The 17,900-nt window shown below is 41.7% G+C and overlaps 1 protein-coding gene across 2 annotated transcripts in view; it reads left to right on the forward strand.

Moving 5' to 3' along the window:
- DIXDC1 (DIX domain containing 1) overlaps positions 1-17,900 on the forward strand; it is a 74,521-nt gene that overhangs the window by 1,073 nt on the left and 55,548 nt on the right. The window contains exon 2 of one of the 2 annotated variants that reach the window (XM_033120540.1): positions 149-240. In XM_033120540.1, coding sequence (XP_032976431.1) covers positions 184-240 — 57 coding nt within the window. In that variant the 5' untranslated portion in view covers positions 149-183. Of the gene's footprint in view, positions 1-148; positions 241-6,634; positions 6,986-17,900 lie in introns of those variants that run through there. The other variant, XM_033120539.1, reaches the window with a different exon arrangement.

The following is a 17,900-nucleotide window of genomic DNA, read 5'->3' on the forward strand; positions in this document are numbered from 1 at the left end:
TGCTAACTAGTGTCCTATTTCTGATTCTTCTAGATGACCAAAGTTGGTAGGTTTGAGGCAGGAGCCTGACCCCACTCGATTGGTTTAGCTTTTGGAATTTTTTTCCTGTCCTGTATTTTTGCACATTTCTTCCTTTTCCCATTTCAAGGTGGCCCTGATCTGGCTCTTCTAGGGACTCTGAAGATGGGAACTCAAATGGTTATGAGACTCTGTAACTCCCTGCTGCCAGCAGAGCCCTCTGTAAGTTTCTGGTGTACTATTTAGAGGAATGTGATGACATTAATGGATTTTTAGTACAGTTCCACAACTGCGGGATTTCTCCATCAGGACTCAGTTCCTGGAATAAAATTGTAATATATTTGCTTTCTTTTCTTGCTTCCCCTTTTTGTGGAAATTCTAGCTCACATGATTCATTGCCTTTATCAGGAATTAATAAAACCATGCAGAGGTTGAAAATTCTAGCAATTAATCAGAACATATGTACTTTTTAAAAGATTTAAATAATGTTTTAATAAAAACAATTCATATTAGTTGTAGAGTATTTGAGAAATACTGCAAACCATGATTTAAAAACAAACAAAAAAACCTCCATAATTCTCCCATCCAGAAGCAATCATTGTTAATATTTTAGAATGTTTTCTTCTAGTCTTTTTTTCTATGTATTTTATTTACATATTTGAGGTCATGTGCACACACTTTTTGACTTTTGTTTTCTTAACTTAATGCTTGTCAATACGAAATTGTTAAAATGTTTGTTATAATGTGGGTACCAATATTTGATAAACATTATAATGTCTGTAATTTTCTTGGTCTTTCCTCTATTTTTGGACTTTCAGGTTTCAGTCTCTCCATTGTAAATAACTAATTGATTTCCTCATTTAAGACACTTTTTCTTAGGGTAGAGTCCCAGAAGTGGAATCCGTAGGTCAAAGGATGTGAATGTTTTAAGTAATAAGTACCTTTTAAAAGAATTGTGGTGTCAGATTTTGTATACATCCTTCAGATGTATACAGAGAGACATTAGCTGGGAGACAGAAGGGTCCTTAGTAGGAATATGGATGGCTACCTCTGGCAATGAGACCCTGGAGAAAGATGATTTCATGGAAGCGTAAGTAGGAATGTGAAGAAGCCCTGACACATTATGAAAGGCAATTCAGAGGCATAGGGGCATTTACAGTGTTTTCATAGTAGAGAAACTCAAGGTTCACTTCCAAAACATCCACCAGATGTCGCTAGTCTCAATTTAATTTTTACCTGCAGGATAGCGGGCAGAAAACTTTGAAATGTGAATTTTAAAAATTCATGTTGAATAAATATATTTGCATATCTGCTTTGGTACAGTTTATATTAAGCACTAGCGTCTGGTGATTACTTTAGTGACATCCTACTCTAGTCTCTCACCATTCTGTCTCTTTTATCCTTTTTCTACCCACGCAGTCTGTCACACTCACCCTGTACACTCGGTCCCCACATAATTAATATTGGATTCTCCGTCTTACTAGTCTCCTTTTACCATTCTTTCAGTCTTGTTTCTTGTGTATGTGTATATTTATGTGTAGCTGAGTTGAAGTTTTTGCTAAAAGAATAGGACCTGTCATTTAGTAACATATAATAGTGCTCAACATATTTTTAATAAATGTTTAATGAAAGAATGAATTAATGAAGGAGAGGAAATATAGAAAGATATCAGCAATTACTTATATTTGTTTTGGAAATACAGTAAAAGAGACAAAGATTCATATTCCTAAATCAACTGTAAGTGCTAAATGATATAGTATACAGCTTGCTATGACCTTTGAATTTTAAAGAGAGGAAGATTCATTCATTTATTCAGCCAATATTTATTGAGAATTTACTATGTCACAGGAAATAATTCCTAGTTCTGGAAATAAACCAATAACAGAACATACATACAAAATTCCCTGCCCTCATAGAGCTTGCATTCTGGGCAGGGGGACACTGACAATAAGCAAATGAACAAGTAACTGTGGAATATACAAGATGGTGATGATGTTAGGAAGAAAAATAAAAATAAAGCAGGCAAATAGGTTTGGGAGGTGGGAGTGAGGGAGTGTTGTCATTTTAAATAGAGTGATCAGAGAAGGCCAAACAGCTAACACGGCATTTGAACAGACCTGAAAAAAGAACAGGAATGAACCATGGGATATCTAGGAGTTGAGTTTTCCAGACAGATTATGATCCGATCTGTCTTGATTTTAACAAAATCAGGAGTGGTCAGAGAAGTTTTACAAGAAAGTGGAACTTGAACTAGGGGTAGCAGAGATTTGAGTAGCAGAAGTGTGGGGCATTCTAGCAGAGGGACAGTCATGAAGGCATGGAGGTGAAAATGAGCCTTGTAAATGAGACATTTACCTATGTAATGTCTCTAACCTAAGAGCCTGTTAACCTAAGCCTAGGGGATTTGTGGGGAGGCTTTAAGAGCTGGGCATGAGGAATTCATATCTGACATACTAGGAAGAGGGAGTTTTTGAAGACGTTTGAGCAGTTGAGCAGCAAGATGAATGTATTTTCTAAGGAAGATTAAGGGATACAGAGTGGCAGAAAAGCCTGGAGACAAAGGGAGCAGTTTAGGAAGCAGGACACGTTTGGAACCTTTGTGGGTAGATGTGAGCCCTTTTGTGTATATTTATGATAATGTCTCTGAAGATAAATGCAATAGAAATTCTAAACATATGTTACTACCAAGGAAATTGTTAATGTGGGAAAACAGAAGAAAGATTAAGAAATTATTTCAGAGAGTCATTTAGAATATTTTTATTGGCCGGTTTTTGGTTTTTTTTTAGTTTCAGGTGTACGAAACAACATGATGATTAGACATTTACACCCCTCACAAAGTGAAACCCCCCCAAGTCTACTACACTACCCCTCTGACATATACACAGCTATTACAGTACCATTAGCTATATTCCCTATGCTGTGCTTTACATCCCATGACTATATATATATGGTAATATATATGTAAATATACATATATATTTAATTATAGTTGACATTCAATATTATTTTATATTAGTTTCAGATGTACAGCACAGTGGTTAGGCATTTATATTACCTATGAAGTGATCCCCCCATAAGTCCAATACCCATCTGACACCCTACATAGTCTTTACAACATTATTGATTATATACCCCATACTGTGTTTCACATCCCCGTGACTATTTTGTGACCACCAATATGTACTTTCTAATCCCTTCGCCTTCTCTCCATCCCCCAACCTCCCTCCAATCTAGCAACCATCAGTTTTTTTCTCTGTATCTGAGTCTATTTCTGTTTTGTTTGCTCATTTATTCTGTTCTTTAGATTCCACATATAAGTGATTCATTGACAATTTTAATTATTTGTTTACACAAAACTGCCTATCTGCTTCTCCACAGTCATTAATGATTGCCCATAATAGATGTATTAAATTTTACATAGGCGTGTCTTTCACACATCTTCCTTCTACTCAGGGAGAAGTCACAGTCAATATTTTCATCAAATGACAGTTCAAAGCCTAGTATCTGTATTAATAGAAGTGATGAATGAGTTTGCTAATGTTTCCTCCACTGGCTCATTCATTCATTCATTCAACTAAAAATATTTACTGAATACCTTCCATGTTGCAAGCATTGTATACTCGTAAAAGTATTGCATAATGATTAAGAACCTGGACTTTGGCATCACCACTTAGTAGCTATAGGGTCCGGGCAAATTACTTATCCTCCAAATCTCTCTTTCTTCATACGTAAAATGGGGACAATAAAAAAATCTACTGTTTATGGTAATAGTGACTATCAAATGAGCTAGTGTATCTAAGTGCTTAGTATAGGGCTTGGCACATAGTAAAAGCTCAATTTTGCTATTATTATGGTTGTATATAGATATTTGGGTAGCTTTTAGTTTTAGTTGGTGAAGGAGGTATCTGCCACCATTGTTAAAATAATGCAGGACTGAGGAAGCCAGGTATAATTTCTGAAATCAAGCAGCATGGCAGCGATATGCAGAAAGCAGCATGCCTGGGTCGTTCACTTGCGCCTGGCGGCGTGAACACCAGGCCTGCAGCAGTGGGAAGTGGTTCTAGCTACCCAGACCAGCTTGTTGTTTTCCCACGTACAGGCATGACAGGATGCAGATCATTGTCCTAGTTATTCCTAGTTCTTGTAGTTAACCCACTTATTTTCCCAGCTCTTATGTTGCTCTCACAATATAGTGTGATGGGGAGGGTGGAAGGAATAATAAATGTTAGTGCTGCTTAGAGCAAAAGCTCAATTCTTTACCTGGACCACCTTCGAAGGCAGACCTTGATAAGTATGGTGAACATACCTTCTGAGCAAAAAAAAAAAAATTGAGATTATATGGTCCAACAGGAATTTTTTTTTTCCAAGTATGAAAAGCAGACTATATATGCAAATTTTTGGAACATTTCAATAGTTGTTTGGGGACATTGGACCAGAATATTTTGAAATTGTACTATCTAAATTTAAATGAATTAAAATTAAATGCCACTTAAATTTTTGTTCTACATTTGCATTAGCCACATTGTAAGTGCTTAGCAGTTACATATGGCTAGTGGCCACTATATTGGACAGCACAGATATAGAACATTTCCACTATCACAGGAAGTTCTGTTGGACACTACTATAGAATATGTGGTTGATATAATTATAGACTTTCAGAGACTAGTGCAATCTTGGACCATATGCCCTATAATAAATCTTTTATCAATTCACCACAATGCTAATTCCTCCAGCATGCTGTGAGATACAGCACAGGGTTGGTCATTAGAAGCCTTTAGTTCAAATCTTAGCTCCCACAGACTAGCTGAGTGACTGTGAGCACCTCCTCTAGCCTTGGTTCCTTTATCTATGAGATGAGGGAGTTGGGCCAAGTGAGATCTTTTTCTGTAGCTTTAAAATTCAGTGATTTAATGAGTATTTTCCCAGGTAAACTGAGTTCACAGGTCCTACTTTGATAAATGACTTGTTTGAGAAACAGTGACCTCTTGGGATAGATAACTGTTAGCCGGACCTCCCTCTGATGTCTCAAAATTTTCTGTTGTGTAGAAAGCATGATGAACTGCCAACCAATCAGAATCCTCTCTCCAGGGATCCACCAACTAGGTGTTTTGGTTTTCTATCGTTATGCATGTAGATGTGTTGCATGCAATTTTATACTTTTGGAAGTATCATACTTCTCTTTTAAAAGGGCCTGATTGTGTTAACATGGATTAGTGACTTACCTGATGGCATTATACCTTGAACTGTGGTTGTGGTGGGGAGAATTCTTGATAACTAAATTCACCAGCTAGATTATGAAGGACAGTGGTCCTCTGACTTGTGGGTTGCTCAAGTTTAGTTTGATTTGTTGTCATGGCTTCTCCCCAGCCTTAACCAGAATGGAACGCAGTGTTCAACCAGCAGCAGCCACTAACACCTCCCTCCTCTGGCTTTCTGCTTCCTGCTTGCTGTGGTCAGAGTAAGGTGTGTCTCTTCTCAGAAGCGTCTTTGTGTTGAGCAGCTTTAGACATTCAGGCAGGATGTTGCTAGTTCTGACTGCTCTGGGGTAAAGATTGTTCTCTAATGGCCTGAGGAGGAGGTCATTAGTTTGAACAAGAGTCTGCTGACTTTTCTTGCTAGGGTACTAATGGGGATTTGGGGAGGGATTCTGGGCCCTGGGCAAAATTATGAGTGTAGAGTCCTAGCTCCTCAAACTGCCTCTGTCACTGACCAGCTGTGTCCTTGGACAAGGCCCTGACCCTTCTCTGAGACTTAACATCCTGTAAACCCTTTCCCTCCATCTGGGATTACGAGGTGTAACATAATACGTCTGGATGTTCTTTCAGCTTCCAGTTTTCCTATAGAAACAAGAGTGTGCACTGAGAGTACAAATGACTAGTCTTCTTAAAAATAATCAAGGCTATGACTTGAATAACTAGAAACAGAGGGGAATAGCGCTCAGTTTCACTTGAGCAAGCTTTACTTAACTCTTTCCAAACCACCAGGACATTTTGCGGTTTTTTATTTTAATTAAAACCCATTTAATTAACTTAAAACTCATTAAAATTACAGGGTTTACATTTTAGCAGTTATTTTAAAAATAAAGGTTTTTTTTTTTTTGTGAAAGCCCTGGTTATCCTTAGTTTGCCCTTGATGTTTCTGTTCTGATCCTTTGTGATTTGTTTAACACGCTATTTCTATTAAATGTGTCCTAATAACCATCAGGAAAAGAAAGAGAAAACTTTAGTTTTAGTTTTCTCTCTCCTTTTTTCCCCCTCTCTCCTTCTGGATGGTTCTTCTCTTTCTCTTTTTTGTTTCTCTCCCTTACGCTTTTCCTTCTTTAGCCTAACCTCACTGTCCAGGCCCAATGTGGGTAAAGGTTGCTGTTTTCAGCCAGTCTGGGAAAAAAATCCTATGATTCACTCCCCTTCCCACTCACCACGTGGTGGGGTGCTTGTGGCCTTAAATCAGCAGATCGTGTGTGTGCGCGCGCGCGCTCACGCCGGCACGCCTACCTAAAGACCTGGTGTGTGTGTATGATTGTAAATGCATCACACACCCGTACACACACTCCTCGAGTGTGTGTGTGTAGTGCGCGCACACGCCAGCCAGCCCGCCTGCGCGCCCACGGTGCTGTCCCTCAATCAGCGGGGCCCCCTGCCGCCCGCCAGCGCCCCTCCAGCTGGTGCGCGCCCAGCTGTTTCTATAGGAACAGCAGCAGCACCCAGGCCCCTCCAGCAGAGGCCCCCGAGCGAGCATGCCCAGTGGAAGTCGCTAGTTTGACTCCGGTCTGGGTTTCCAGTAAGTGGCATGCGGGACTCGGGAGTGATCCCAATGAGCTGAGCAGAGAGTCTTTGTGTGCAGAGGGAGGCGGAGGCGGCGGCCGCCTGGCCTGGAGACCCCGCCCGGGGAGCCCCCGGCAGGAACAATGCTAGCCTGCCTGACCCGGGGGAACTTACTGGACGTCCTGCAGGAGGGCTTCAATGAGGTAACTGCTCCTCCCACTCCCTAGTTCTCCTCCCCCAGTGACTCCTGCCTGATTTCTGAAGGGGTCCTCCGCCCCTCTCCTCCAAAGGACTCCGGAACAATTCGTCCGCGGAGCCCTAAGGGGGCAAAGGTGGTGGGTACGGTGTAGACGGGCCGGGTGAACCGTGATAAATCAAAAGGGCCGCCTGTCTCCAGCTAAGCTGGGCAGTGACCTTCCCTGGGAGTTTACCTGAGCCCAGAAATCAGGACCACAGAGTAAGAAGACATCTCCCAGAAGAGGTCTCCACCCTCTCCGGGGATTCTACCCAAGGAAATCCCCTGAATATATGGCAAAAGTGCTCATTTTATTTGAGCGTAGGGAGGGGTGCGGATGGTATTGCATTGGTAGAAAGTTTGAGAGAGGGCAGGGTGACTAGGTGGTCCATATGAAGTGCCCTCTTCGTGTTGATATCTTTTTCTAAATCCACTGCAGTAGATTTGTCTACTACCAAGGGCATGGTTGGCAGAGAGAACCGAAGAGAAGAGAGGAGGCCTGGATTTCTGGCCCAATTCAGGGGAGCCAGCATTTGCTCCCTTCGGTGTGAGAGTGAGGGACTGGGGCCCCCAATCTGACAGACAGTATGGGCAAGGGCTGGCTAGGGTCTTTTTCTCTTCACTGTTTTCTCTCAAAATTCTATCATTTATCCCGTTTCCTTCTCTTGTGACCCCTCCCCCTTGCGATTTGCTGCATTTCTTTCTTTGCTTCTGAGCTCCACCCCTTTGGGTTGCCTTTTCTCAGCATCCAGGGAGATCCCTACAAGGAGACCTAGACTGTTAGTTGTGTATTTCTTCCTTTTTCCTTTTCTTTCCACCTCTCCCTCTCTTCCCTCTCTGTCTTTCTTAAATTTAAGATTTTAAAAAACAGTTTTTAGTTAAACATTGATCATGTGAATACATTCTTTTCTTAAATATGAACATTACATGCAAGACTGAGTGGCTTGGCCACCCCTCCAATCCTGACCTTTTCCCCTGAAGTAACCATTCTCATGAATTTGTGTATGAGATTTTCTTTCTACAGCTGCACTGCAGGCTCTTTCCTTAATTTCTGTTTTTGATTAAAAGTCTCTGCAGCCTGACCTGTCCCAGAACCTTCCCCAGTCCTGTCCTCTGTCCCCCAGCCTTGTTCCTGACAGAGAGGAAAACTGCAGAGATGCTGTCCCAACCTAACCGACTGAGTCAGAATTTTCCTTTGGTCGTGGGGTGTCACTACCTTCATTGAAGGGCAGAGCTTGCATCCTGCCTGCACTGCAGGACTCCTCATCTTTGCATGGGTCCTCTTTGAACACATGTAAGGGGATTGTTAACAAAGAGCTACAGTCTGAGAGTTGAAACACAGACAAGCCAGGAAGCCACCTCTTTTGGGTGTTTCTGGCATTCCTGTTTCCTCTTTTCTCAATCTTTGCCTTTGGGCTTCCCCTGGTCTCAAGTTTCATACATCTGAGACTGACTCATGCACCGATTGTGGCAGACGCTCCTTAGGTCCTTTTCTGGCCTCCGTGTTTTAAAACTCAATCCTCAGGTATCAGGTCCCTCTACTTTATCAGAAGGAGAAAACCAGCATAGAGTCAGTCCTATTCTTTGCCTTCTTCTCATTTTCACTTCCAACCCTTTCAACTGAAGAGCCAAGAGACTTAGCTATCTTTTTCATGCTTTTTTCACGCTTTAGTGTGTCCATAAATATTTCTTGACCTCCAATTCTTGTAAAACGTAAGGGAAAGGGTGAGTAGTAGTGGAGTCTTCATAAAAACAACAGACACACAACTTTATTATTAATTCATCTCTAGAATAATGCAGTGATGCCTCTTTTTTCTTTCTGACATTTGATTTTTCTACCCATTCTATAAACTTCCCTCTACCCTTTCTACAGGCTAATGTATAATCCATTCCCTTCTATTAGTAGATTTGTTTTCTGATATTCAATGAGTACTTTTGGTTTCTCTGAGAAATTGACAGCAGCTAAATAATACTAAAGTAGTATGTTAAATCTCAATGGTTCCTTATCGTTTAAATAATTCTTTCATATATATAATAACTTATATTAAGTAATTCTTTTCACATACTGTATCACAGTTAGTGTTATTGAATAATACTATGATTACTTATTTCAGAGTTGATGGAGCCCTGATTGACCTATTCCAGCCTCTAGGGTTGCTTAATAGATCCAATAATATTCAATCTTTTTCTTAGAGTCATGTGATAAGGATGTAGATAGGGACTTAAAAGCCAGTGTCAGAATACACTTCAATTCCTCTGAGAAACTCTTCCTACTGAGGCTAAGAATACCACACATGTATCCAATCATCTCTGGGGAATGATCCAAGCATATCTGAAGCTATTCTTCATCACGCAGATGCTTTTAAGGTCTGTGTGGTTAGGGCTGTGACCTCATTCTCTATGGCAAAGAACTGCCACAGGAAATGAAGCTGTAGCCCTCACTGTAATTACTCGGGGAACCCTGCGGCAGAGGGAAACCTTGCCCTCTTAATCAAGGCTTTCCTTTACCCACTGTTGGCTTCTGTTCTCAATCATATGCCACTGTGCATAACTGTGCATGACAGAATTTTCTTCTACCATGTTCCCTGAATAAAGCCCTAGTCTCAACGCACCTGACAAATTACTCACAGAATTGATCCATATCAGTGCTGTCAATGCAGTCCCTTTTATTGACATGGTTAATTTGCACTGTGAATTTTCTACAAGTTTTGGCTACTGCCACATTCTGTAGCCCACCCTGGCTGTCATCCCCTGTCTCCTATGTTCTGGATATGGATAGGCTTTCTGCAGTTCACATTTTCCCTTTCTGCATCTGCCTCAAAGCTATTTATTTGTTTTCTCTGCCACTTGGTATTGATGTTGTCATATGAATGTTGTCTTTGGTTATTGAGCCAGCATGAAGTTCTGCAAGAGTTTTTCTGGGAGCTGGACTTTAAAAAATACTTTGGTGCTTATGTTGGAAGGTTTTGGTAGACCTAAGACTACAATGTAGTTTGGCCAATAAGCATTCATTCATTCAGTTATTTAGTTCATTTATTGGGTGAGCGGATGAATAAAATAATTGAAAAACACCTGGTTCCTGCTTCCAAGGAATTTATAGGGAGAGGTTTAGGTGTACTGATAAAACCATAATAGGATGCTTAATGTGAAAAGTGCCATGAAAGAGGTAGTGTTTATGGGACATCATAGAGATATCTTCTACTTAATGATATCATGAGAAGTATCAAATATTTACCAACCTACCTGCTCACCAAGACCAGACATTTTTTTCCTGTCAGTCTGGTAAACATGCATGCACTCAATTCAACAGACGTTTACTGAATTACTGTGTTTACCAGGCACTGTGCCAGGCTCTGAAACTAAAAGTCAAATAACAGAGAGTCTGTGCCCTAGTGGAGCTCACAGGTCAATGAAAATAAAGTAAATGTTCAATGTGTCAAACTTGGGGAAATTGTGGTGATGTAGAAATTCTGCCTGTCAGGCAGAGCGAACCTATGCCTGGCTGGAACATGAATGGCCCGAAGGACTGAAACTTGTGGGGATTTAAAACGTTGGTCAACAGGAGATCAGTTATCTGAGCCTTTTGACCTGGGAAACTTTCTCAACCAGTTTTTCTCCATGTAGAAAAGTAGAAATTTAAAATTCACGTGGAGATTTATCTGCTTGGTAGTTAGTCCCTGAGAAAGAGCCTTTGTCTGGTGTCATCCCCATAAGGGGGACGTAGAATGAATGAGGAAGAGGGTTGGCACATGGAGCAGCTGCAGCAAACCTCTCTCCTACGTGCCTCATGCCTTCCATGAGGTAGGATTTGCAACATGGGCCTAGCAGAGGCTTTTAGACATTTCCACAATTAATTCCTCTGTGCTTTGCTGTAGAAATTAAAGGCCAGTTACGTCTGCAATGTAACAAAGCACCACACTCCCCAACCTTTTTTCTATCCTGACTGATTCCTCCTCTCCTCACCCAAGCTCACTGGCCTTGCTCCCACAGGAGTCGATGCCAGCTAAACAGACGCTCCCTGGCAGCCAGCTATCAGGCAGCGTTATGTTCCTCACGGTGAGTGATGGGCTGGCCAGGCGTGTGGAGCAGTAATAGGGCACTGTTTGCCAGGTGCTGCTCCCCCAGGCAGTTCAGAGAGTCTGGGGAACACTAGAAATGCTTCGTCAGCCATGACTCGCCTGTTACCTAAGCCAAAAGGACCAAAGACTCAAACTGCGTGAAATCTTCCTGACTGTACCCTTATTTGTTATCCCCAAACCAGGCCCCATGTAAGTGGTCATGGACATAACTTTCAATGGGCAGATATGGTAAGAGCATAGGGAACCAATCCCGAAGGCCCTAAGGGTGGGTTCCATGCCCTGTTTTTGGGGAAAAGGACACTCATAGACTATACAGTGATAAACTCATTCATTCATTCACATGCATTTATTGAACATTTACATTATAGCATATACTTGTGAAGAACAGACGGTTTACGGAACTCACAATTAATGGAAATTTAAAAATAAGGTTGGGAGATGAAATCTTTCAAAAAGTCTTTAGCTCTTTACTTTCTGGTATATTATCATTTGATCACTGGGCTGAATACTAGTACAAAGAGCCCCTACCCATACAGGGAAGAAAAATTTAATTTTTTTTTTTTTTTTTTTAAGATTTTATTGGGGAAGGGGAACAGGACTTTATTGGAGAACAGCGTGTGTTTCCAGGACTTTTTCCCAAGTCAAGTTGTTGTCCTTTCAATCCTAGTTGTGGAGGGTGCCATTCAGCTTCAAGTTGTTGTCCTTTCAGTCTTAGTTGTGGAGGGCGCAGCTCAGCTTCAGGTCCAGTTGCCGTTGTTAGTTGCAGGGGGCCGCAGCCCACCATTCCTTGCGGGAGTCGAGGAATCGAACTGGCAACCTTGTCGCTGAGAGCCCACTGACCCATGTGGGAATCGAACCAGCAGCCTTTGGAGTTAGGAGCACGAAGCTCCAACCGCCTGAGCCACCGGGCCGGCCCTGAAAACTTTAATATTTTTATTTGTGAACTTTATTTTTACCTAATTAGCCACCAGGTTCAATGAATAAGTAGCCTTTCCTGGTTCAGTAAAGACCTGAAGGAGTTAATGGAAAAGAAATACCATATTATGTTATTTTACTGGCAGAATTTAGGCCAATAATAACTCAAGATTTCCAAATGTCGTGCCTGCCTCTCAGTTTCTCAGCGATGTCCCCACCCCCATCTCCTCATCTTCTGCTGCTTGAGGGTCTCAGAGTTCTAACCAGGTATCTGGTTTCACTGTAAAACTGATTTGCTTCCTGAGCCATTCAGGTTTCCTGAATTCTCTCTCCAGCACACCACAGGAGCTCTGCTGCTTTTCTTGTTTGCATTTCTTGCTTGCCAGCAGGAAGCCATAAAGCCCGCTTCTTGGTTGTTTCTACACAAGGAATGGTAGGTCCCACAGACTTCTCTGGTGAAGCCCAGTTAGTGCTTTTCAAACTCTAAACAAACAGGTCTCCTGTAGAAATTATCTTCGACCTTGAAGCTCAGAGGAGACAGAGAGCAGAGGCTGGGTTTACAAACTCTTTTGGAAGGAAGGGCAGTTCCCAAAAAAAACCCCAGAAAGTTTGGCAGCAGGAAGATTTAAAAGTCCAGATTTCCTGCACAAATTAAGATGGTGGACAGAATTGTCTATGCTGGAAGAGTTTTAACTTATATTGTAGGGTTATTTGGAGTGTCTTGGAGGAAGCAGCCACTCTCACAGCTTTAGAGCGCTCCAGTCTTGGCAAGCCAAAATCCTGCTCAGACAGCTTTCTTTTCTTTTCGCTGAGACTTGACTCAGAGGGTTGTCAGAAAAACCCTCAGTCTTTCTAGACATCTGGATTACTCAGGCATCCTTCTAGCTTCCTCAGAATAAGTTAGAGATGTTAATTCTCGGCCGAGGTTAGTTCTATGTGGTCACAGACATCGTTTGAGTGTCTTGCAAGAGCCAAGAACCCAACTTGAACTAGCAGAGATAGAGTCGAATCTGTTGACTCTGTGGAATCCAAAGAAAGGCTGAAAAACTAAACCATGGAAAGGGCAAACATGGAGCAGAGTCTCAGAGAAAATCAAGAACTCAAACACCGATAGGATCTCTCCCTCTGCTCTTTGCCTCTTATCTCTGGTTCTTTCTGTGAGTGGCTTTATTCGCTTTCTCTACAGACTGCTTTTCTCTCTCAGGTGAGCAACATGGCCTATGGCAACATCTAAATGTATCTTACAACTTTGTCGAAGAGAGCCTGGGAGAAACTGAGAAAGAGGGTGGGAGGTGGCAGGAAAGGAACTGATTCTTTTCTAAATGCAAGATGAAAAAATTCCAGAGATCTGCTGGGCTTGAACTCAGGTAGAACAGTCAACTGTGGCTGGTGGTGACATGTTTCTACAGAAGAGGAAATCATTATCAGCTGGACAGCTATCCCAAGAGCTCTTAGCTACTCCCTCCACCCCCTCTGCTGTGGGCCTGATTGTAGTCCTACCTGCTTCTCCAACTGTTGTTAGAAACAGAGCAAGAACTAGGGGTGTTTTAATTTTGCTGCACCTACTGTATGTTGTCTTCACTGAATAATTGACTTATAAAATGATAGTGCTAGAAGTAAACAAAATTCAATGGGCTTTTTTTTCTCTAGCTGATACAGGAAGGCCTTAAGAGGTTACTTCACATGGCTTGTGCTGGTGGGGGTTGGGGGGGAACAGGCTCAGAATCCGAATCCCCCATCTTGGCCCTAACCAGAGAAGCTCTGCTTTTCCCTATTTTACATATCAGGATTCACACAAGTTATAATTTGAGAAAAGATTATGAGGCCCCAAAAAGAAAAAGAAAAAAGAATAAAAGAAAACTGCTAGGTCACCCTCCAGAGAATAACAACCTCGTGCAAAATGCATATGGTATTTCATCTGCTACAGAAGTACCTCTGGTAAATTTTAAAACTAAGCAGTAGAGTGACCCAGGGCCTAGGCTTGCACTACAAGCCTGTTTTAAGATCAAATATCTTTGTGGGGGAAGTGGGTGCTGTGGCTGATCCTCGTGAGTGTCTGCTTTCTCCTTCAGATCAATTTTTTCAGAGCCAGTAGTAGGCATCTATAGCAAGAACAGGGTCTTTCCTGCCTCTCGGGTGAGAAGTTCAGATATCTTCAGATCAAAGGAGACCAACTGACACTTAGGTTAGCGGTTGGATCCCCAGATTGGATTTAGAGGGAGAGGTAGAGACCTAAAGTCAGCGTAACCCTTAACCTGGGGATAAGAATAGCCCCACTCTGTTGTGAATCTCTGTTCTCTTTGTTAGATGCCATTTAATAGGTCCCTGTCAACATGCGGACATGGTAGTCACATGACAAAGGACTTTCTTCAATTAAAACTATTTTTTATCAATGATTTCATTGAAGGCATGCTTATCAGTTTTTAAATTACATGAATCTGGGCAGAATAGCAAATATCCTCAGCATTTTAATATCCACCTCTCCCTGGAATGACTTCAGGATTCATGATGAAGATAGTCGAGCCTCCCAGTTCCTTGACCATCTCACTGCAATGATTGTCCCCCTCTGTGCCACTACAGTGCCACATACCGAGGCTATATCCTGGAACTTACTCCACAGAATGGCCCTACCCTTGAAATCTTGAACTCTGAAACTACTCTCCATTTAAAACCCCAATTTCCACGCTCCTCCATTCCTATTAAACTTACGCTCAATCGCATCAAGTTCTCCTCTCCTTACTCTTCTCTGCCCTCTCAGTTTATCTGCTCTCCTTTAATTTCTTCTCCCCGGTGCAGATTCCACATCCATTACTTCTAATACACTCTCCCCACCATCCTCACTCACTTCCTTTGCCCTGGTGATTGCTGCTTCTCCTCTGACCACTTCCAGTCCTAGATAGTCCATTCTTGGTTTCCTCCACTTATGGCTCAGGCCATGAGGGAATCAAAATTGTGTGATTTCTAGAGGAAATCACATAATTTTGCTGATTAATTTAATTACAAAATTATGATGTCCAGTCTTATTGAGTCCATGGTGCCCCCAGGAAATCTTTAGCAGTCAATGTTCTTTCCAGCCTCCCACAGTGTCCCTTTCCTGAACTCTTCTTCGTTCTCTTCATTCTCCTTGTCCCTTTCACACTCAACAGGTAACCCGCCTACTTCATAGTGAATAGAGGGGCAATTGGATTTGGGCCCCTTAAATTTCCCTGTTCTCCACCTCCAAATTTCCCCACATGCATACCTATTTCTGCTTCCTCACTGTCAGAGGAGGAAGTGGCCCACTTCCTCTCCTCAGGAAACTTGCTGCATCATTCACTCCCTTCCCCTTGTATCTGTTTCTTCTTCACTAAACCCTCAGCTCAGCCTACAAATGTCCTCTCATCCTAAAACCCCTCATTTTCTATTCCATCTTCCTCTCCAGCTAATACCCTTCCTCCTCCCCTCACTGCTTCTGTTTTTATACTTTCTGAGGTCTTCTCAGTTCACTGCCATCTGACTTTTAACCCCAACACTCTACAGTACATGTTCTCAAAAAAGTCACCAGAGCCTGTTAATTATTAAATGAAATGGGCCTTTTAGTCCTCAGCCTGACTTTTGTACAGCATTTGAACTTACTGACCACCCATCTTAAAATTCTCTTATCCCTGGGTTCCCACATAACACTTTCTCCTGATTCTTTTTCTTATCTCTTTGGTTGCATATTCTAAAATAATTTTTTGTTGCTCATTTCACTTCACTTGTCCTTTTTATGTTGATACATCCTATCCTCTACCCTGAGTATTCCCCTTTTTTCTCTCATTGTATGCTCTCTTTGGTGTAGTAGAAATAATGTATTCTTTGGAGTAAGATTGAGTGGGTTCAAATTCCAGTTTCAACACTTGTTGGTGCTATCATCTTAAGCAAGGTTTCCCATATGGAAAATGGGGCCAATAATATTGATTTTAATGTTTGAGAATGAAGATTAAAGGAGGCAATGCATATAATGCGCCTCTTTCAGTGACAGACAAAAATTGGTACTCAGTTCATTTTGATTCCCTTCCTTCCCTTCAGTCCCCTCTCCCCACTCCCTTACCTGCCAAATAACTGCTTATAGTTCACCTTACTTTTTGGGATATTGTAAACCCAGGATTTGGAGCCAGCATTGAGTTCTGATCCTTCTTCTGCCACTTACCAGCCCTGTGACCTTGCGCATGTTGTTCTGAAACTTGTTTTCCACATGTATAATGTGGGAATAATAGTTCTTTATATGATCAGTGTTGGGGGGGATATGTATGTATGTATGTATGTGAACAAATGTGGTAAAGTGCTTAGCATAGTACCTGGCATGTAGTAAGTGCTCAGTAGATGGGGGTCATTATCTCATTTACATCTATGGCTATACCTGTCACACATAGATAGATGCTCTCAAACATGTATTTTCTACCTCACCCCCATCTTTTTGCTCTAGACCTGTATTTTGCCAATTGGCTATAGAACATCTCTACCCTGATGTTTTACAAATAGCTCAGACTCTTATTCAAAACTGAATTATTTGCTTTTCCCCAATACTTGCGCTTCACATATTCTCCATCTTGGTTAAAGCATCATTATCCATTCAGGCATGACTTTTCAGACCTTTTTTTTTTTTTGCCACTGCCTGCATCCTATCAGTCACCTCAGACTTGTTTCTGGAATATGTCCTTTTCTAATTATACTTGTAATGATGAGCGGGAAAAAGAGAGTGGAGGGACACACTCTAGAGTGGGACTAATGAATTTATTTAGCAGTATCTAATCAATTTATTTAGCAATATGTAATAGCAAAAGACAAAGGCAATTAATAGCATATGCTAATGACAGAAAGTAAAGGTGGTTAAGACTAAACTATATACATTGATAACAATGTCATGTCAGAGGAGTACACATACATATAAGTTTAAGAGATCCCAACATATGTTTACTATTGATCAAAAATCACCTGGTTAAATACACAAATATCGTCAGTAAGGAGTATCCAAAAGCAGTAATAAACTCTATAGGATAGTAACTATTACAGTAGATGTCAAAAGCTCACCAAACCGGGGAGAACAGCACTTGAAAAGTCATAAATCAAAACCTTGCCAGGTCTGCAGCTGAGAGAAACTCAGGCGTCTCCCACACTGTTGCTTGCTAGTTCCCGAGGATGCTGCTGCTGTTGCCCTTGCTGTTGTCGACGTTGTTGTTGTTGTTGTTGTTGTTGTTGTTGGAGGTCAAGGCGTCTTCTGATGCTGTAAGCTGCAAGCTGCTATAAATTTTCAATGTGTTAACAAGTTCTCAAGAATGTTGTTCCTGTTGCTGTTGCTGTTGGCTATTGTTGTTGCTAGAAGTCAAGACATCTTCTGATGCTGTAAGCTGCAAGCTGCACACAAGTTTTCTAGATGCTAACAAGTTCTCAAGAAGGCTAACCGTGAGGAACAACACTGGAAAGGTCGGAAACCAGCCAGACATCACCAGGTTTGCTGCTGGAAGTCAGGACATCCCCTGGTGTTGTAAGCTGCATGTTGCTGGAAGTCTTCAAAATGTTAGAATAATGATGAATCACCAATGACATATGACCAAATGACAAAATAATAATTACACTGCCAACTGAGGTCTGTCTTATATATTTTCTCAGATGTACTTTAGAGCCAAGTTTCTTGTTCCTGCCTCCCCCTCCGGGAATGGTCAGTTCTGGGAGGGTCCGGCAGTTACTGATATGAATGCTGCCCATCCGGCCGAAGGGCCAATTCATGCAGATAAGCAACAAGCCCTGGCGCTATGCCTGTCACATCATTCTGATATAACTTAGCTACTTCTTCACTTCATCTACTGATGCGGGCGAAACAGACAGAAAGCAACTTTATCTCATATCTGCCCTTCTCCAGAAAATGAG

Source organism: Rhinolophus ferrumequinum, chromosome 11, assembly GCF_004115265.2.
Source record: "Rhinolophus ferrumequinum isolate MPI-CBG mRhiFer1 chromosome 11, mRhiFer1_v1.p, whole genome shotgun sequence".
NCBI lineage: Eukaryota > Metazoa > Chordata > Mammalia > Chiroptera > Rhinolophidae > Rhinolophus > Rhinolophus ferrumequinum.